Source organism: Tupaia chinensis, unplaced genomic scaffold, assembly GCF_000334495.1.
Source record: "Tupaia chinensis unplaced genomic scaffold, TupChi_1.0 Scaffold000628_1, whole genome shotgun sequence".
Classification (NCBI taxonomy): domain Eukaryota; kingdom Metazoa; phylum Chordata; class Mammalia; order Scandentia; family Tupaiidae; genus Tupaia; species Tupaia belangeri.
Window position 1 is genome coordinate 1,914,924 of NW_006160148.1, and position 21,798 is coordinate 1,936,721.

A 21,798-nucleotide genomic window follows, 5' to 3' on the forward strand; every position below is an offset into this window, starting at 1 on the left:
CCGTAGAGAATTCAGAAAATATAAGTAAATGAAAAAATAAAACCATTGCACTTGTTCTTATCAGATATAACCATTGCCAATAGCTTTGGTTTATTTCTCTCCTGTCTTGTTTGTTTAAACGTGCATAGATCAGCGAGTTTCATGCTGTATAATTTAGTGTTATATAATGACCACGTTTCTTTACCTATTATTAAATATTTGAAAACACAACTTTTAATGTCTATTTAATAATTCACATCTTATATTTTATTTAGCCCTTGTACAATTATTTATAAATGGGAAGAACACCTAGCCTGTCCAGCCCACCTCACTGCCTAAATCAAGTGAGATAAAACCTGCGAAGAGCGGCATGAGGCAAGCAGTGACGGCTTACGAGTGACCGCTCCGTCTGTCTGCCCAGGTGACTGCTCTGCAGGATTGTCACAAAACTCCCTTTTGCACAGTGATGGCAGAACAAGCCGTGTGGCAGTACTTTTTAAAAGGACAAGCATTTATTAATAACCTTAATTTTTTCCTAGCTATTTCTTAGACCCTATAGCCAAAGGAGATTATTTGAAATATTTTGTGTCCAAAGATGTTCACTATGGCATTACTTACCAGAATCCCAAACTAGAAGTCGCAGAAATGTCTAATTATGTGGGAGGGAGATTAAAGAAACGATAACAGATCTCCTTGCTGGGCTGTTACGTAGCGATTAAACATGACAGGTACAAAGCTTCTGTAATAAAATCGAGAATGTCTGTGCTGTAGTCCCAGGGAGGAGCAGAGGTGGATGAGAAAGGGGGAAGACACTGCAGCGGGGGTGGTGGTTAAAGCGGCCGACGTGTCCCTCCGTGTGGTTTTCTGTAGCAGCACCGGTATAGAGGGTGGGAGACCGGGGGTAGTTGGGGAGCAGCCTTGTTTTCCAGACGTCCTGAAGGGATATATATGCAGAAGAGGAAGACAGCAGCACAGAGCTGAGCCCAGGAGAGGAGTGGCCTGGAAGTGGGAGGAGAGGGCATGGACGGGGTGTGGCTCTAACCCCGCCGAGACGTCTGGAAAATGCATAGGCCCATGAAAGGGGCCTTTTCATTTATTTTAATGAATGAATGAATGAAACCCGAAGAACAGATACTTCATAGGAACGTGGTAATATAATCATAGAAGGAGAAGCCACAATCATTCATTCCTAATTGGTTTGCAGGTACCATCCTCTGGGCGCGTGGGGGACGGTCTGGGGAGGGGGACGCAGAGCCCCTGCCGGGCCTCCGAGGGGCTGTGGGTGAGAGGACTGCAGGGGGACCAGCCATGGGTCCATGCCGTCACGGTTTGGAAATTGGCACAAATGACTGATTTCTGGGTGCTGGGAAAGGCAAGGAGGGGCAGAGGGATGTCGCTTAGTGGGGACAAACTTGCAGGCAGCTAGGAGGAGCCATGCCTAGTGTTACAAAGTACAGTGGGGAGGGTGTGGTCAGCAAGAATTTACTAGCTAGGGTTTCCAGTGGTTGCCAGACAGGTGCACTAATTACCCGGGTTTAATCATGACACATTGTGTTTGGGTGCTGAAAAACCACACTGTAGCAACTGTTATGGCGATAAAATGATTAATCAAAGAAGGAAGGAGACAATTCTGTAATGTATAAATGTATAAATATAATGTATATATTCAGGTGAAAATGATATTAACCTCCCTCAAAATTCTCTAAATTTTTAAAAAATTATTTTATTCAACTTCATTTATTCGTTCATTTATTTTAATTTGACCAGAGAGAGAGAGAGAAGAGCGAGAAAGCAAGCTACCAGGTCCAGGACTCGAACCGTGATCCACCATGTGGGAGTGTCCAGCGTTTTAACCACCATGCCACTTGCCAGTCCCCAAATTCTCTAAATTTTTTAAGAGACCAGGTCTCTGGGGCCGGCATGGGGGTTAAGATGCTGGATTCCCACATGGCCGACCACAGTTCAAGTCCCAGACCGGCAGCTTGAAAATCACACCAGATGTGTGTGCATGCATGCCCCAAATCCCAGGAGGAGAATGGAGGAGAAGGGATTGCTGCGTGGCCATCCCCCCAGGGGGTTGATTTCTCACTTTTCCTCTCACTGTCTCTCTCCAGTGAGCACACACACAGAAAAACCTAACAAAAAAGGAGGCCTCACTGTGTAACCCAGGCTGGCCTTGAACTTACAACCCTCTGGCCTCAGCCTTCCAAATAGCTGGAACTACAGACACATGCCATTGAGTCTGGCTCCCTAATGGATTTTTAAAAAATAATTTCAGGCTTGTAGAAAAGTGCAAAAATACAATGACGTTCTCACACTTACCTTCACCCAGACTCGTCGAGTGTCAATATCTGACCCTCTGCTTGATCGCTCTCTTTCACTCGTTTGCTCTGCAGAAAAGATTCATGCTGCTGTCACCTGGTATCTGTGGGGACTAGTTCCAGGACGCCCCTCAAACACCAAAACTCTCAGATGCTCAAGTCATAGAAAATGCCGTAGTATCTGCATATAACTTACATGCTCCAGTATACTTTATTTATTTATAGAGTTATTTATTTTTTAAATTTTGCTGCAGGGCAGCAGAGAGAGAGAAAATGTGTGCAACAGAGAGAGACAGAATGAGAAAGCAAGCCGCCAGGTCTGGGAATTGAACCACAGTTGACTATGTAGGAGTCCAGTGCCTTACCTACCACGCCACCTGCTGGCTCCCTCCTGTACACTTTAAATCATCTCTAAATTACTTCTAAGTAAGTACCTTAGCTGGCATGGCTCTGGCTGTGTCCACGGGCACTGAACCTGCGGATACAGGGGCACACGTGCTGTGCTTTCATGAACCGTGTGCGAGTGAATTGCACACCTAATGCCTCTTATTCCTGAATACTTGATTGTGTATTTTCAGAAGACGCTGGGAATTTTCTGAGTAACTGTAGTAAAACCGTTAGAGCCAGGTAATGAACACTATTAGGGTACAATTATCAGACCCCAGTGTCCTATTCAAATTTTGTCAGGTATCAATAATGTTCTTTACAGCAATAATAATAATAGTTGTTGCTGTTATTTCCTGCTCCAGAATCCAGTTAAAAATCACATTGCACTGGGGCCAGCAGGTGACATGGTTAAGGTGCTGGACTCCCACTTGGTCGACCACAGTTTAAGTCCCAGACCTGGTGGCTTGAAAATCACACTGGGTGCATGTGTGTGCGTGCCCAAATTCCTGAGAGGAGACTGGAGGAGAAGAGACTGTGGTGTGGCCATCCTCCTAGGGGGTGATTTCTCACTTTCCCTCTCACTATCTCTCTCTGTCTCTCTCCAGTGAGCATACGTATCCTGTGGTTAAAAAAAAAAAAATCGCACTGCCTTAACGTCATGTCTCTTTAGCCCCCTGGAAATCCCTTAGCCTTTTCTTTCATGACCTTGTTGTTTCCGAAGAGGGAAGACCATTGATGTTGTCTCTTGGTCTGAGTTTGCCTGACGTCTCCTCGTGATTCAGCTCAGATTATGCATCTGGAGCAGGGAAGTCGCTGGAGTGAGGTTGTGTCCTCAGTGAGTCACATCAGATGGTGTTTGGTACCCACGTGCCCCCACTAATAGTTTCCTGCAAACAGAAATAAGTCGCAGCTTCATTGAGACATAATTCATACATTCTAGCATTTACCTTTTTGAAGAATACAATTCCATTTTTAATACACTCACAAAGGTGTGCAAGCATGATGACAATCACTTCTACAACATTGTTATCACCCCCAAAAGATGCTGTGCCTATTAGCAGTCACTCCCATTCCCCCAGCGTCACAAATCCACTTTCTGTCTGTATGAATCGGCTTATTCTGGACAGTTCGTACAAATGGAATCATACACTAGGCTGCCTTTTTTTTTTTTGGAGAGGTTTTCGCTATAGGGCACATGCGCTCGCCAGAAAGACAGAGAGAGACAGAGACAGAAAGCGAGAAATCACCCCCCAGGGGGGATGGTCACGCCACAATCCCTTCTCCTCCATTCTCCTCTTGGGATCTTGGGCACGCACACACACGCGCCCAGCGTGAGTTTTAAACCACCGGGTCCAGGACACAAACCGCTGTCGACTACGTGGGAGTCCAGCGACATAGCCATTACACTAACCACGGTTCCCTAGGCTGCCTTTTGTGGCTGGCTTCTTTCCCTTCCCACAGTGTTTCAAGTGTCACCATGCTGTAGCATACACGATTCCTTTTTACAGCTGCATAATATTCCAATGTGTGGATATACCACATTTTGTCTGTTTTTCGTCACTCAGTGGACATTCAGCTATTAAGATAGTGCACGATGAACATTCGTGCGTAGCTTTCATGCAGACATGCGTTTTTCTATGTCTTGAGTATGTGTCGGGGCTCTCTCTCCACCCGTAGGTTTGGCACCTTACCGGAACCACTCAAAGGACTCAGTAGATGACCTTCCTCGTGGCTGTGATTTGCTGTAGTGGGAAGTCTGGGAGAATCCAGGCACGGGCTTCCCTGAGTCCTCTCCCAGTGGAGTCACTGAGGACACGCTTAGTCCCGCCACCATCTAACTGTGATAACGTGTGACGTGTTGCCTACCGGGGCCGTGCTTTCGTGTCCAGGCTGTTTGTTGGAGGCCTGCCGTGTAGGACACTCTGCCGAACACATACCACAGTTCCCAGAGGGAAGCAGGGTTGGCGTAGCGTGTCTACACAGTGAGGTGCGGTAACCATCCTTAGCAGTGCGAGGATGGCAGGGACACCCACCAAGTCCAGTTCTCAGGTGCCAGCCAGGCGCCACCCTCGCGGGCAGGGCTTTCTGAAGATGGACGTCTCAGACCTGCGCTGCGACCTCGCTTCTGCCAGCACCGACCTGGGCTTGCACCTGCTAGTTCATGCGGTCACTCCATACTTAACTTCTCGCCAGATCGCTTCCCAAAGGGGCTCTACCACTTCCACTCCCACCGGCCATTTGTGAAGGCTCCTATTCCTCCACATCCTGGCCAGTGCTTTTTATGGCCCTTCTTTTCTTCGTATAACTGTCCTGGTGGGACTAACAGGTTTTTAAGTTGGTGATTTGCAAGCATTTACAACAAAAAATAATGACCTGTGGGAGCCGCCACGGGCTCTCGAAGAACAGTCATGCCAGTCTAACCTCTTATTCGCCTCTTTAAAAAAGGCATTTCTGTTTTCTGTACTCGCCGTGTAAGGGCGGTGTTCTTACATCTCAGCCCCGTCTTTCACAGTATCCTCACGTACACACGGAGAGACGGGGCTGTCCGGTTCTTGGGCAGACTCGGCCCCTGCGGACAGACGGCACTCTGACTGGTACTGGCCCTAGGGGGGACTCGGCCATTCATGTTTCTGTCCGAAACTTGGGACAGGGCCTGAATGACAGTCCCAGCAAGTGTGCAGACTCGAAGCAGGTAGACACACACACTGAATGACAAGCTCTGGTTCTAGAAAGATCCTGAGAGCACAGAGCGGTAGGCAGAGTCCAGCAAGATGCAGGCTGGGAGGGACGGCTGGCAGGGCCCACCTGCAGGGTCTGGTCCACGTGTCCCAGGGCGAGTTTGCACTTGGCTCTCTGCTGCTTCCAGACAGACCAGCTCACCCCGCACCTGGGTGCCAGAGCCTGGCGGCCCTGGGAGAGAACATTGTGCCGTGCGGCTCATAGTTCCAGAGAGCACCATGGGTGAGCGCAGGGAGCTCCCAGCTGTGCCGCAGGGGCAGTGCCGAAGGGGCCGAGCTGCCCAGGTGGCCAGCAGACATCCACAGCAATGTGAAGGCGGCCCGGCATGGAAGCAGGGTGAGCTGTCTTCCCGCGGCTCGGAAAGGGAGCTAGATCTGCACTGAAGGAGGGGCTTAGTGGACGGCTACCTGGCAGGGTGGTGAGCACCCCGTCACTAGGGCATTCAGAGAGAGGTTTCTTCACCCTCTGTTAAGGAACCCCCATGGGCAGGTGGTCGCCTGGGTCTCCTCTCAGCTGCCTGAGCAGGAAGCCGGGGCCTATCCTCCGAAGCCGAGTCCAGGTGCCACCACGGCATGCCAGTCCCAGACTGGAAGTGTCGGGCTTTCCCGCGCCATCCCCTCCGGTGCCCCCACAGTCCCACCTTCCTCAGAGCGGCTGGCACCAGGAGGTTGCCCCTGATACCTGCTGGCTCTCACCTCTGAGGCGTGGGGTCCGCGCCGAGAGCTGGCCGTCTGTGACCGTCCAGCCAGCGCCCTCGCCTGCTTACTGTCACTCAGCGCCTTCCTGCACCATCCCGTGCATCGTGGGGCATGCGCAGTGAGTCTCAGGATGAAGCTTGGCTGTGGGACTGTGTGTCAGGACCGTGGGGTGGCAGTCTGCCAGGGCCCTGACTGGCCCAGCTGGCCAGGACCGAGGAGGAGCAGCTGTTGGCCGGGAGGTGGCGAGGCCCGGAGAGCACCCCACCATGCTGCAGGACTCCTGCACGGTGCTTAGGCAGGTGCATTAGGAAGAGAGAGAGGGACCCCCTGGCTGGGGCAGGGAGGGCTCCCCCACCCCCTGTGCATCCAGTACCAGGTGGAGCCGCCCAGAGTCCGAGTGGGGAGCACGAGCATGTTGGAGGGCCCATGGGGGCTCTGCCTGCCCTGAGCCCGTCCACACAGCACGGGGGCTCTGCCTGCTCTGAGCCCGTCCATGCAGCACGGGGAGCTCAAGCTGGTCCCACACAGCATGGGTCGTCCACGCCTTCCTTCCCGCCGCGGGTGTGGATGGGATGGGAATGGCCACGTGCCAGACAGCTCCACATCCCACAGCGGCAGCTGCTGTGAGGCCACGAGGCACCTCCGATCCTCGTAATCACTGAACACCCACCTCCCTCCCCCCACGCATAGGCTCCAGAGGGGCGTGTCCCCGGGCCTCTGCTGCTGCTCTGCGCTGTCATGGATGTGACACGGATGTGCGTGTCACGGAAGTGCTTGCAGGACTCAGCCCGTGCCGAGCGCTCGGCATGCCTTACCGTGACATTTGCACGTGTGTCACACATGCTGGATCAAGCGTGGGGCGGCTCTCCCGCCTGCGATTGAGAGCTGGATTGCAGCCTGGCCGGCGCTGCTGCCCTGACCGCGCCGTGCCACCAGCTATGTGAGGCCTGCTGGCACTGTCCCGCCATCCCAGGGCGAGTCCAGGCCGCAGCCCTCAGGTCAGCTCTCCTGGGCTGTGCCCCGGGGCTATAGCAGCTGTGGTGACCGCCGATGTGTCGGGTCTGGGCACCAGGAGTGGGCGAGCACGGGGGCGCAGGGAGAGGGCCCCGTGGCAGGATGGGACAGGAAGGCACACGGGTGCTGGGCAGTGTCTGGGACCGCGGGGAGAAACAGGCTGCATCTTAGATTAGTGCTCCACAGGCGGCCCAGGACCTGCAGCCTCACGTGGGACTCAGAGAGCCAAGTTCTCGGGCCTGGTGCCCTGGGGTGGGGGACATGGCGCAGCAACCTGGTTCAACACGGCCCAGAGGTCCTGATGCGACCCCAAGGCTGGCCTGGGGGAGGTTGGCGGCTGCACGCAGAGACAGGCCAGGGAGGGACGAGAGCGTGTTCCTGATCACTTGCCGCGTCGGGACGAAGAGCAGCGTTTCCACTGCGGTCCCCCGTTTAGACCTTCCAGCATGGTGGCAGGGTGGGCCTTCTGATTACTTATCAGAGCAGGCCTCAGGTGGGGCCCCCGAGACTCGGGGACATTTCGTTTCATGTCAGAACCACAGAGAGTGGCAGAAGTGGGACAGAACCCAGGCTTCTCAGGTCTCGAAACCCGCGTTCTCTCCACTGCAGGGCTGCTCCCCTGCCCGCAGAGCATCCAGCCCCCTCAGCCCTGCCGGACCCCGCTGTAGCCCACCTCCGGGAGGCGGTGAGGAAGACCTCGGGGCATCACCTGGCACCTCCTCCAACCCCAACCTCCAGGTCTAAGTGAAGAACACCATGCTAGTGTGGCACTCCGAGGGCTGGCGAGAGTGCATGCCACACTGGTGACAGTCCCTAGGCTCTCACTACCCCGTGCGCCAGGCCATGCTGGGTGCCGTGAGGGAAACTGGGCTAGGCTAGTGTGGTTTCTGGCCTCAGGGAGCCAGAGAGCAACTCGTCAGTGACCAGCTGGGCTGCTGGGAACCCAAGAGGGCCGCAGGAGGTCCGAGCAGGTCAGGGAGACTCATGCAGCACCTGCAGGGGACAGAAGGCGCTGGGGACACGGCTGAGCCTTCCGAGCCAGAGGGCCCTCCGGCCGACTGCCTGGTGGGCTCAGGGTGCTGCATCAGATCACCCGGGCACTCTCGCCCTGAGGGCTGGTTGCTTCCTGCCAGAGGGTTCCTTCAGGCCAGCGAAACGGGAGGCTGCGTGGACGCGTCGGCTCTTTACTTTGGCACTGGAGACATGGCAAGAAGGTAGTGGGTGCTTGTCTCTTCCCTGAGAAAGCTCTCGCGTAGGCTCTGGACATGTGGGGTTATCCGAGGAGAACTGCCTTCCAGGCAGCTGCAGCTGCAGGAGTGGAGTCGTGGTGAGAGAAGTCACCTTCCTCAATTTGGAAAATTTGGGAGATTATTTTAGGTTTTTGTCATAGAGTGTGTGCGCTTACCAGAGAGGAGAGAGGCAGAAAAAGAGAAAGAAAGAGACCACTCCCCGGCCACACCACCATCCCTCTCCATTCTCCTCTTGGCATTCTGGGCAAGCACACACACCTGCCCAGTGTGCTTCTCGCATTGCCAAGTCTAGGGTTCGAACTGCAGTTAGCCGTGTGGAAGTCCAGCACCTTAACCACCACGCCACCTGCTGGCTTTTATGGTTAAGGTGCTGCCTTAGTAGGTGGCTTAAACCACAAGAGCCAGCAGATGGCATGGTGGTTAAGGCACTGGACTCCCACATGGCCGGCCATGGTTCAAGTCCCAGACCTGGTGGTTTGCTTTCTCACTTTCCTTCTCTCTTTCTCTGTCTCTGTTGAGGGCACTAAGTAATAGTAATAACAAATGAAATGTAAGAAAAATAGATATGGTTTGGTGCCAGTAGGTGGCGTGGAGGTTAAAGGTGCTGGATTCCCACATGGCTGACTGGGGTTAAGTCCTGGGCCTGTCAACTTGCTTTCTTGCTTTCCCTTTCTCTGTCTTTGTCTCTGTCTGGTCAAATTAAAAAGTAATAACAAATGGAATTAAATAAACAGTTCTTTAAAAAACACTGATGAAGAACAAGCACATTTAACCCGGTGGGAAGGGCCGCGGTGCCGTCGGGCTGGTGGCTGCAGCTGGCGGCTGAGCTCTGTCCTGCTCTCTCTGCAGATGATGCGCTTTGCCTGGCAGAGCTACGCGCGCTACGCCATGGGGAAGAACGAGCTCCGCCCCCTGACCAAGGACGGCTACGAGGGCAGCATGTTCGGTGAGTCGAGGCCCCTGCCACGTCGGGGCCACCGCTGCCCCGGGGCCCTGTGGAGCTTCGGTTTGGCTTCTCACCTCCGAGTTGCGGCTCTCCTTCCCCAGACCCGGAGGCTTCTGACTCTGCTCCTTCTGGGCTGTCCAGGCCTCAGCCTCCTTCGACGTGGGAGCCCGTATGCTCCTCTCGCCTCACGGACTCTGTCTTTGAGGTTACTGGTTTTTTAGAGCAAAGGCCCTTAGGACGTGAGCAGGGAGGGTGAAGACCCACAGGACCAAGGACTGAGGCTACACCCACCACAGGGCGCGGATGCCCCACTGCTGGCCAGCGCCACCTGGAGAGCCGCGGGGGCCTCACGCAGGCTGCCCGGTGGCAGGTGGGACAGCCCGGTGGCAAGTGGAACTGCCTGGTGGCAGGCGGGACAGCCCGGTGGCAGGCGGGACGGCCCGGTGGCAGGCGGGACGGCCCGGTGGCAGGCGGGACGGCCCGGTGGCAGGCGGGACGGCCCGGTGGCAGGCGGGACGGCCCGGTGGCAGGCGGGACGGCCCGGTGGCAGGCGGGACGGCCCGGTGGCAGGCGGGACGGCCCGGTGGCAGGCGGGACGGCCCGGTGGCAGGCGGGACGGCCCGGTGGCAGGCGGGACGGCCCGGTGGCAGGCGGGACGGCCCGGTGGCAGGCGGGACGGCCCGGTGGCAGGCGGGACGGCCCGGTGGCAGGCGGGACGGCCCGGTGGCAGGCGGGACGGCCCGGTGGCAGGCGGGACGGCCCGGTGGCAGGCGGGACGGCCCGGTGGCAGGCGGGACGGCCCGGTGGCAGGCGGGACGGCCCGGTGGCAGGCGGGACGGCCCGGTGGCAGGCGGGACGGCCCGGTGGCAGGCGGGACGGCCCGGTGGCAGGCGGGACGGCCCGGTGGCAGGCGGGACGGCCCGGTGGCAGGCGGGACGGCCCGGTGGCAGGCGGGACGGCCCGGTGGCAGGCGGGACGGCCCGGTGGCAGGCGGGACGGCCCGGTGGCAGGCGGGACGGCCCGGTGGCAGGCGGGACGGCCCGGTGGCAGGTGGAGCAGCCGTGGTTGGGGCGGAGTGCGGGGCCTCTCGGCAGCTCGTGGGGTCAGGTGCACCCTTGCCTGCTCATTGTCCTCTCCCAGCCGCGGGGTCCTCCAACCCAGAGCTCGAGGGCCTCCGTCTGTGTTCCAGAGGGACCATGAGGTGACATCCGTGCATGCCGCCTCAGGGGTCACAGCCTCAGGGTTCAAAGCAGCTCCAGCCCAAGCTTTCCCCCAGGCCTTTCAAAGAGAACACTAGAGACACCCAGGCTGCCTCCTTCCCTCCAAGACAGAAGAGGGGCGATTTATCACCCAGCATCCTCGCCCCTAGAGAGGCAGGCTCCTACACTGGGAAACCAGTGGGAGAAGGGACTCCCCAGGAAATGTCAGACAGATTGACAAGGGATGCCTGCACGCCCCACGCCGTGGCCCTGTCAGGAGTACCTGTGTGACAGCAAAGGTGACACGCTCCTGCCGTCTCCTTACAGTCAGCGTCGTGCCCTCCTGGCTGTCCGGACGGTTCGCTCTCCTCGAGGGAGATCGTGTGGGTTTGGGTGGCTTTATTTATTTATTATTATTATCCTAGGATCGTAGAGGGGAAACGAGGGAGTCAAAACGATGCAGAACAGGCACAATGTAACTGTCCTGTCGCGTAGACGTGGTCTCTCCTGGCATCTTGACTTACTTCCTGTACGGTTTTATGTCTGTCCTTCCTTTCTTTTCGGCTTAATGTTACCTCGTAAGTGCTCCCCGAGCCATTTGAATCGTGTCCTAAAGAATGCGTTCAATGGTGTCGGCGAGAGCGTGGGTGTGCGGTAACACCTGACGCCCTGCCGGTGCTCCACAAAGGTCATGTCCAGTTGTCCACTGTTGGAAATGGCACGGGTGTTTCCACCTTCGTACAAGGTGGCTCAGGATAGATTTGTAGAGAAGGATTTCTGTGTGGCATGGGAGCAGCCCTGGCAGAGGCGCTGTGGACCCCAGCTACCAGGCTGGGCTGTCACCACCACACAGACAGGGCCATGGCCGCCTGGGCTTCCCTCTCCTCTCCTACCTCGCCGATTCTCGGGATAGGTGGTCGGGGTGGGAGACACTGCTGACTCCTGGAACTGTGCAGTGTGGGCTTAGCTGTGGCCCAGACCATCCCCTGGGACAGGCAGGAGCATCCCAGGAAACACTTCTGTTGGGTGCTGGGCTAAACCAACTCCCGCATCGTAAAATCCCTCAGGGTCTGGGATTTAACCTTCCAGCCACTTGCTAAGCAGTGAGGCCGGCCCGGAATGGTGGAAGAGCCGGGGTCCGGAGTCAGGAGGCCTGGGAGCAGGCATGCTCCCGTGTGGCCGAGTCCCCGTGCCCGCCCTCTCGGGCCCCTGTTGATCCGTCTTCACGCTGAGCGGCCGTAGAAGTAGGAACGAGAGGGTCTGCTGTGTGTGCGAGTCGTGATTGCCCTTGTAACATGAGGGCCAGCGCTACCCGGTGCGACCAGGGGAGCCGGGTCCCCGCTTGTCTGTCGGCTCTGGGTGTGACCTCGGCAGGTCCGGGCGTTCGGTCACCCGCACCTGTGGTGCATCTGGCCACGAGGAGTCTTTCTCTGCAGTCACAGTGGGCGGCTGGCTCCTGGGAACGGAGGCTGTGAAGGGACCCCACACTGGCCAGACACCTGGTCCTGACTTACTCTCTCACCCCAGTGCCTGCTGGGGGCCATGCCTGGTGCTGACTACGGCATACGGGGAAACGGCACGGCGAGGCTCCTCCACCCAGCTGAGACACGCAGTAACCCTGCCCTGGGGCCCCTCTGGGGTCTGTCGGTGCTCTCAGAGAAGGGGACAGGAAGAGGGGACTGCAGAAAGACGCGAGCAGCCCTTACTGGCTTGAGAGTGCCTGTGAGCCCCGCGGACCTCGGGCTGCATTCAGACTTGATTGCACCCTGGTTGTGTGACCTGGGGCAAGGGTTTCTCTGAGGCCAAGCTTTCTGTATGGTGCCGCTTAGAACCACGAATGCCAGCCCAGGGCCCGCCAACACGCGGGACCCGTTAAAGTGTGATCATTGCTCCCACAAAGGGGTCTCGGGGCTGAGGCTTTGGGGAACTCGTGGGCGAGGGCCAGTGAGCATCTGGCGGCTGGGAGAGGTTTTCCCTAGTGCGTCCATGAGGCACTTCGCAGCTAGACTCTCCCCAGAAACACGGGAGGCCCCAGGCTGGGCTGTGCAGCTTGTCACACACTGCTGTCTCTGGACCCAGGCCAGCTGCTGGGTGACTTCCTCGCTGGACTCTGGCTGCCACTGTCCTTGGTCAGCGCACTGGAGGCCGAGCCCATAGACACAGGCCCCTAGCGGTATGGTCAGGCGGCCGCAGCCCAGCCTGCCCCGCCTGGCTGAGTTGGATGTTCAGGGAGCCCCTGAGCCACCTCCTGGTCCTGGGGCTCAAGCGGGCCTGGTGACTGCAGCCTTTCCCAGGCCTGCAGAGCCGGCGGGCCATGTGCAGGGAAGGGAAGCAGTCCACTGCGGTGCCTCCATCGCAGAATTGCCAGGAGCTGAGTGAATCCCCTCCGCCTGCTACCTGCGGCCCCTCAGGCCAGCTTTAGCGTCCTGAGCAAGTCGGTGTGGAGGGGCTTCCTTTCCACCACACCCAGCTCAGCAGGCTGTCAGACAGCGCTCTCGAGGCCCTGGGCCATGGCGTGCTACACGGCCCGGCTCAGAGAGGGCACAGAGTGGACTCTGGATCTGGACAGGCCTGGCGGAACCTCTGCATGGCCCCTTAGCGGCTGTGTGGCCACGGCTGTGCAGTGGAGCAGGACCCACCTCTGGGCCCGTGGTGATGGTAGGACATGCCGAGGGCCGAGACCCATGGCGAGCCCAGAGCAGACGCGTGGTCGGGGTGCTCGTGTTGCTGTTACGTGCCAGAGTCAGATTAGCGGCTTGAAGGGTGTGTGAGGGGAGGGCGCAGAGGAACCAGCCGTCCCTGGCAGCCATGGTGCTGTGACGGGGGGCTCAGTACTGAGGCCAGCTTCCTCACCTACAAAACGGGGTGGGGGCCACACCTGCAGCTGTGACCTGGGGTGGGGGGGGACATTAAATAAGCTAGCCGGGGAGCGTGGATGTGGGCAGGTTGGCTTGGGTTTTCATGCCTGTCGGTTACTCACTAGCTGTGCAACCTTGGGCAAGTTTATGAACCTCTCTGGGCCTTGGTTTCCCTAGCTATGAAGGGGGAATGTTGGGCCAGCAGGTGGCGTGGTGGTTAAGGCGGTGGATTCCGCATGGCCAACCACGGTTCAAGTCCTGGACCTAGAGGTTTGTGTACACTCTGGTTGCATGTGCATGTGTGCCCAAAATCCCAGGAGGAGAATGGAGGAGAAGGGATGGTGGTGCGGCCATCCCCCCGGGGGGTGATTTCTCACTTGCCCTCTCTCCCTCTCTTTCTTGCTCCCTTGCGAGGGCCTATTCCCTATGCAAAGACCTAAATAATAAGGGGGTGTTTGCAGGGTCTCCTTCACAGGGTGGCTCTGAGAACAGAACGCATTGCTCACTATCAAGCCTGGCACATCTGGGCGTTCTTTAAGTCCAGCCACCAGAGGGTGATGGAAGGCCTCGAGAGCAGGCGCATCTGACTGGGCTGTGCCCCGTGTTCTGGCCCCAGAACCAACGCTAGGGCTGCGGGGCCTTCCCGGTCCTGACCCCTCCTGCCCTGGCCCCGGCCTGTGGCAGAAAGCTCGGGCACTGTGGGCAGCAGCCTCTCACCCTTGATGCAAGCTTCTTGTCCTGGGATGTTTAGCAGGGGAAGGCTAGGGTTTGGGCGGGAGTAGGTCAGTCCCCTGCCAGCCTCGGGACTTCTGAGTGAGCGGGAGGTGGCTCCTCGCGCTTGGTGTCAGCTGGCCGCCTGAGCGAGCCGCACACACTCCTCCCTCCAGTGAGTCAGCACGGTCCCTGAGAACTTCACCTCCCTTGGCAGCGGGGAGCTTGCCCCGGGACACAGGATCGGATGTCACCACTCCAAGTGCCCTTGGATGGTGAGACCGACCCCCTCGCTCTAGATGGGGAGACAGGCACAGAGAGGGGAAGGTGCCAGAGGTGACCCCGTGGTAACTGCAGGGCTGGACTTGGGCTGTGGGGGCCCGAGTACCCACTCAGTGCTGTTCGCACTGCACGCTCTGGGACGAGCCGTGGTCCAAGGCCACACCGTGGAAGTGAGGCCTGCCCTCCCAGACACGTCCCCACTGGGAACTAGCGATTCTCCGAGCCCTCGCAGCAGTGGGCTGTCCTTGCAGCCCTCGTGGTTATAAATCACCCACCCCGTCGCGATTTCACAGATGAGGAAACTGAGCCTAAGCGCTGGGCTTTGTGGTGACTTGATCCCAGGTGTGCTGGCCCCAGAGCTCAAGCCCGTCAGTGCCCTTGCTGCCCTGCCCAGGGCACGCTGCGGCCATGAGGCAGGAGCGGGAGCAGTGGGCCCCATCTGGGTCCCCTGCTCCCTGGCACCCCGGGGAAGGCTTCACAGCTCCCCAGCCCCCGGCTTGCTGCCCGTGGGACCTGAGATTTCTTCCCTCCTGCGGAAATCTTTATCCTTGCCCAGCACCCTAGAAGACCTACTTAGAAACACGCCAGCGGCTGGCGGCACCTTGGACTGGGAGGAGCAGCAGTTTGTGCTCAGAGCAGCCTGAGCTGGCGCTCCGGCTCTGCCACTCTCGCGGCGTGGGAGCCGCGTGGGAGCCGCTTAACCTCTCGCACCTCGGCTCTCCGTCTGGACAGTGGGAGTATGGACGTCACCCAGAGAGGAGGGACTGAGTAAAGCCAGTGTGTGGGAAACCCCTGGGACAGTTCTGCACACATGCGCTCACTCAGCGTGGCCTGCTGTCACATTCGTGACAGAATCATGACAGCAACTAGAGTCCAAGGAAAGAAAGCACCTGACACATAGTAGGCTCTTTCTCTTTTAAGAATGATTTTATTTCATTTTACTTATTATTTTTTAATTTCACCAGAGAGAGACAGAGAGTAAGTGAGAACGCCAGCCACCGGGCCCAAGACTTGAACCACAGTCAGCCATGTGGGAGTCCAGTGCTTTAACCACTACGTCACTTGCCAGTCCCCATAATAGGCTCTTTTTCTTTTAAAGAATTGTTTTTATTTAACTTTATTTATTTTTTTTATTTTAATTTGACCAGAGAGGGACAGAGAAGTGGGGCGGAGGGGGAGTGAGAAAGCAAGCTGCCTGGTCTGGGACTTGAACCGTGGTTGGCTATGTGGAAGTCCAGTGCTCTTAACCAGCACACCACCCGCTGGCCCCACCCATAATAGGCTCCTGATAAACGTAGAAGCAGTGAGTGGCCTACCCTCCGGGGTTTGCCTGGGGAGGGCCAGGTCCTGCTGTACACTTTCCTCCTGTCACAAAGTGCACTTCGACTCAGCAACCAGACCCAGTAAAAGTAGCAGCCCTGCCTCGTCAGCAGATCTGGTTCTCAGGCATCTTCTCTGTGGAGGATGGAGGTGCTTGCGTAGCAGAAAACAGCGTCCCCCCAGCCCCAGGATGACCGTGAGAGCCCCAAATTGGATTCCGCCTCTGCCTCGCAAATCCCCAGTAGAACTGCCAGCCAAATCGCCATTTCAAGGGATGATTTATGGCCTCGGGTGACTTCAGACGCAAAATGAACACAGCATGGTTTTCAGATCACGGACCCGGAATGTTCAGCTGTGGCAGAGAGAAAAATCATCTTTGCCTTGTAAACGGAGCAAATACGATGTTGAAGGGCATAAATCCAGGCCCCAAGATGTCATTCTTACAATTGCTTTTTGGTGTGTGACTTGGTTGTGCCTTTTGCCAACTTTTCACCTGCTCATACACCCACGCGCACGCATGCACGCATGTACACATCTTCCTGGGTGTTTTTGTGGAGCTGAGAGTCACTCCCCCAGCGGGGCTGCCCTGTGAACACAGGCTCCGCCGGGGAGTTCCTGAAAACCCCCTGCTTCCCCGTTGCCCAGCTCGGTCTGTTTCTGGGAGGTCGCAATTGTGACTTCAAGATAAGCCTGGATGCAGTTCCGGCATTTCCCAGCCGAGTGCGGCTGGGCTAGTCACAGACTTTTTTGAACCTCAACTTATCCACCTGTGAAATGTGGGGGTTGGCATACAGAAGGCCTCCCGAAAGACTTGTTTTTCCCTTCCTCACTGTCTATGCACCCTGCCCAGCGCCTTGTTCTTCCTCCTGCGGTCGGGCTGCAGAGTGTTCGATGAGGTTGGGTTTTTTTGTTTTTTGTTTGTTTGGTTTTTTTTTTTTTTTTTTTGAGTTGTTTTTTCTTTTTCTAAAAAAAAAACACTCCTAGTTCCTGGAAGATCAATGTCAGGTCAGGCTGTATTGCTCACCGATTCTGGCAGACCATGGCAGGATCTGACCCAGGCTGGGAGGGCGTTCTGGAAAAGAGCTGTCATCAGCCTCACGAGTGGGATGTCGCAACTCCTTGGCTGGACCGGGCAGGCGATAGGGCAGCCAGCAAACCTCCCCAGTGGTCGCATGCTTTGGGAGCCTTGAACGCCTCACTCCGATGTCAGAGGCAAGGGGAGCGATTGTATGAGAACATCCACCCCCAGGTTGAGGGACACGCAGGACCCGCAGGTGCCAGGCGGTCATAGTGGTCTTCTTGTGGCCTCAAAGGTCACGTCTGCAATTCCTCAGCCACCTTGGACAACCTGAGTGTCTCGGGCCACGCTGGGTGATCAGCACCACAGAGCACCCTGCGTAAATCAGCCTCTGACTGACCAGTGGCAGCCGGGCTCCCACCCTCCTCCTCTAAGGTTTTTTTCCCAAGCACTTTCTAATTAAGATGCGTCTGGGCTGTTTTGTTTTTAGAAGTCCTCCTGACAGCACAGAGCATAATTTACTTCTCTAGAAAATTGGAAGAAGAAAACTCAAGGTTCGGAGCCTTGGGTCTGGGTCCCAGTCTGGCGCCAGCAACCCTGGGAGTGTGCCTCCCCCTTCCGGGCTCCTCCCTCATCTGTACAAAGGGTTTGCATCCAGGGCCCTGCAGTGACCCCTCTGCCCAGGGTTCTGTCATGCCTGGTTGGTTTCTTTCTTTCTTTCTTGCCATTTCTATGAGGACATTTGGACCGTGGCTGGTTCTCTAAGGTTCTGAAATTTTAGCAACGAGTCTTATTCCTGTCGGGAGGAGTGAGTCAGGGATCCATTCCTAGAGCCAGTTGCCTGGGAGGTAGAAGATGATTCATATTGAAATCGACGTCCCTCCCGGGAGCAATGTGTGTGCCCACTTCTGAAGGCCTTTCCTTCCTTGGAAACAAGGCTGAGCCTACGGCAGCAAGCCCTTTCCTTCTCTCCGCATCGACAGCGAGCACTGGCCAGACTTCCCAGCAGACTCGGGTAGGTAGGTCTGCCAGATCCGCAGGTCTTAGCGCTCAGCGCGGGTGGGTTCCCAGACAGCCTCGACTCCAGCGCCTGAGGGTGGTGAAGCTGGTGCCGGGAACCAGGCACTGACCTACCCTGACAGCCCGGTGCCTGATTTGTTTTCTTTTTAGGTGACTTTCTTAAAAAGCAAAATGTAACTTACAACATACATACAGTAAGATCCTCAGATCTGACGTGCACAGCGCAGTGCATCTTACGTGTGGATATACCTGTCACCACCACGCAGTCTAAACAGAGACCGCTGTCATTGCCCCGGGATCTTCCTCCCATTCAGGGACCCCAAGGATTGTCACAATTCCGACTTCTAGCACCATAGATGGCTTTTGTCTGCTTTAAAAAATTGTTTAATTATTCATTTAATTTTATTTATTGATTTATTTTAAATTTGCTGTAGGACATGTGTGCTCACCAGAGAGAGAAAGAGAAAGTGAGAAAGTAAGCTGTCAGATCTGGGACTTGAACACAGTCAGCCACACGCCCAGCGTGAGTTTAAGCCACTGGGTCCGGGACTTGAACCGTGGTCGGCTACATGGGAGTCCAGTGACATAGCCATTACGCTAACTGCTGGTCCCCAGGAGACCAGCTCCTTAACCACCATGTCACCTGCTGCCCTGTCTGCTTTAAAAGAATTTATATCATACTTCGTGGTTTGCTTTTTTTGCTTATTATCTTATCGTTTCTTTTCAAGTTTACCTGCCCGTTCTGCTGTTACTGGGCATTTTGTTTCGGTATGCAGTGATTATGAGTAACGCTGCTATTACGCTTTCTGTTCGTTTACAATTTACTTTTAGTATATTCGCAGTTTTGCAGCCATCACCACAATCAATTTTAGAACATTTTTATCATCCCCAAAGAAGCCGATACCCATGGCAGTCACTGGCGTTCCTCCCCGTCTGCTGTCCCCACTCCCTGGCATACGGCGCCCCTCGGTAGGCAGCCACTGATCTACCTCCTGTCTCTGTAGACTCTCTCTGAACACAGCTGGTCTTCCGTGACTGACTTCTTGTGCCAAGCAGAGCGTTTGGAGGGCCATGCCCATCATCGCTCATTCATCCCTCTTTACACCGCATGGTACCCGTTCGGCAGCTGGCAGACCTCTGGACTGTGGCTACTTTCTCTGCCTACGATGAATGATGCTGTTACGAACATTTATGTATGTTCTGTGTGGACGTAGGTTTGACTGTCTCTTGGGTATAGGAGTGTTTAGCCCCCGTGTAACTGAAGGGACTGACTGCCAGCCCAGTTTCCATTTTGCATCCCCCTAGGCATGTTGGAGGGTCGTGCACACTTGGTACCCACGTGTTGGTGAGAGCCAGCAGTCGGTTAAGTGGTTCTCACCCAGGATTAGAATTGTGGGTCGTACTATATGCTGGGGGCATGCTGACAGTGTGCCAGAGTGGTCCCACCTGCTGTGTGTGAGAGTTCTAGTTGCCCTGTGCTAGCTGTTTCTTTTCTTTTAATGTTTATTTATTTATCTACTTATTTTCAGGCTGCAGGGTCCGGGACTTGAACCGTGACCAGTCATGTGGGAACCCCATGCACTAGCTGCTTCAGCACACCTAGCTTTACCTCCTATGGAAAGCTCCCCACACACACACCCCGATCCAGGCCCCCGTGTTCAAAGTCCCAGCTTTCTGGGCCTGTGCTCACCAGAGCTGCCCACATGCCTTCTCGGCCCTGGCCTAGTGTCCCTGCTCTTCCTGCCTTAGTTTAGGGGTGACTCGGGGACCCATGGCAGCTGCCTCAAGAGCTTTTGACAGCAGAAAGAGCAGTTGGCACCGCATGCTCTGCACACTGTCACCCCCATGCCGTAGGACGGCCTCTCTGCCACCCTCTTCAGCTGTGACATGGCAGGCACACAGTGGCACCAAGTAGGACTCGCAGCTCGGCCACTGCCGGGGAAGGTGCCGACCTGGGGATCAGGAGGTGGGCTCCCCGATCCGGGCTGCACCGCTCACTGCTGGCAGTTCCCTGCCCTCCCAGGATTGTTGGGACCACACGAGCCTCTCCTCCACCTGCCCCTGATTGCTGCGAGCCCAGTGTGTTCTTGGCACGAGGCGGTGCAGGGCGAGGCGACCCCTCGGGACCTCCGCGGCCGGGGAGGAGACAGGTGGTTGCCACGCCCAGCGTGAGCACCGTGAGCTGCCAGCTCCTGCCAGGGCTCTGTGGCTGGTTCTGGAGGGATGACGTGATACTGTGAAACGTGTGTTTGGTCTTTCTCCCAGCGCTCTGGCATACAGCTCCTAAATCCGTGGACTCTCCCAAGTGGCAAATGTCTTTTTGTGCGCCGACAAGTTATTGCTGACAGCTGGCAGCCCCCAGCTAGCTTCAGGGTGATGCTTGGGCACCAGCAAGACCCGAGTAGGAGCAGAGGGTGACTGTCAGCCCCAGCCCACCTCTGGGAAGGGTGAGGAGCTAGAGGCTGAGGCAGTCACCCGTAGCCAGTGCTGTAATCAGTCACGCCTGTGTGACAGTGTTGGTGCCTCCATAACCCAGAGGACGGGGCTCGAGAGCTTTCAGGACACCCGAGACCCCGGAGGGCGGCGAGCCAGGGCAGACCCACGCCCCTTCCCGTAGCCCTGCCCGTGCCTCTCCTCTCTTCGTCCACATCCTCTGTCACGCCGCTCAGCAAGTCCATCCGAGGGCAGGGCGGCGCAGGCTCTCAATCTGAGGCACGGGCACAGCCTGGGGAGGGGCCGGCAGGTGGCGTGGTGTTTAAGGCACTGGGCTCCCACGTGACGGACCACAGTTCGAGTTCCAGGCCTGGCAGCTTGAAAATCACACCAGGTGCTCGTGCGTGCCTGCCCAAAACCCTGAGAGGAGAGTGGGAAGAGAGGGTTACATGGGATGTCTCACTTGCTCTGGCAAACACACCTGCCCTGTAGCAAAAACCTAAAAACAAAACCCTGGGTAGCCCGTGATTGGCCTATCTTCAGGTAGCTAGTGTCAGAAATGCTTTGAATTAGAGCTAGCCCCACGGTGCAGATCCCACATGGCTGACCGTGGTTCGAATCCCATCCTCAGTGTCTTCAGAAACACTCCCTGGGTGTGTGTGTGCCCCAAAGTGCCCATGGGACAAGATGGAGGAGAGACGATTGCAGTGTGACCACACTGCCCCCACCGCCCCGGGGCTGGGCTTGGCGAGAGACCACCTGTGAGCAGTGCTAGCATTAGCAGGGTCCATGGCTGCTGCCCAGTACGCCCGAGCCCAGACCTGCCTTCACCTCGCACCGCTTTCCCGCCAGGCGCCAGCGGCTCCCTCGGGCTCCCCTCGAGCCAGTTTCCCCACCACAACGTGGGTGTCTGGCAGATGGTGCCTCAGGTTACTTCTGGGTCCTGAAACAGCAGGCGGTTAGTCTGCTTTTCCGTGTTTCACCCTGCCCCAGAGCCTGGGATGGCCGGCCGGCGGTAGTCAGCCATTCAGGTGCAGGGGCTTGACGGGTCGGTGGCCCCACAGGGAGTGGGGACTGCACTGCAGCCACTTCCCCTTCTCAGGAAGGGGAGACCCCGAGGCAGGCAGATCTGTTTTCCGCTGCATGGACGGCTGCTCTCCCGAGCATGAAGGGTCGGCCTGAGAACGCTGCGGGATCAATAGGAATTGTTGCGAAATTCTGAAAAGAGCCCGGAGGAGGACAAAGAGCCCCGGAAGTGTGTTGTCAGCACAATTGCCTGCTAATACTCAAGTTTGTTTTTCTTCTCATCAAGTCTGAAAGGCGGTTTGAAATCCACTGCCCTCATTTTTTTTTTTTAACGACTGGATAAAGCACAATTGCATTTTCTCTCCCAACAACTGAATTCTGAGACTGGACCGTGTGGGGATAATGGCCGTGGCCCATCCCACTGGTGGCCACGCACGTGACAGCACAGGAGGGCGTGCAGGCGGCAGACGCGGCAGACGCGGCTCCGGTCTCCCGGCGAGCTCGTGCCGGTGTGGGGGGTGGGCTGGGAGTTGTTCCTTGGGTTTTCAGTCCAGGCAGCCACTTTGCACGAGTCTCTACTGGGCGCCAGGCTTGGGG

At 56.7% G+C, this 21,798-nt stretch overlaps 1 protein-coding gene across 1 annotated transcript in view; it reads left to right on the forward strand.

Annotated features, from left to right (window-relative positions):
- MAN1C1 (mannosidase alpha class 1C member 1) overlaps positions 1-21,798 on the forward strand; it is a 156,835-nt gene that overhangs the window by 51,971 nt on the left and 83,066 nt on the right. Inside the window, 1 exon segment of the mRNA XM_014591978.2 lies at positions 9,238-9,334. Coding sequence (XP_014447464.2) covers positions 9,238-9,334 — 97 coding nt within the window.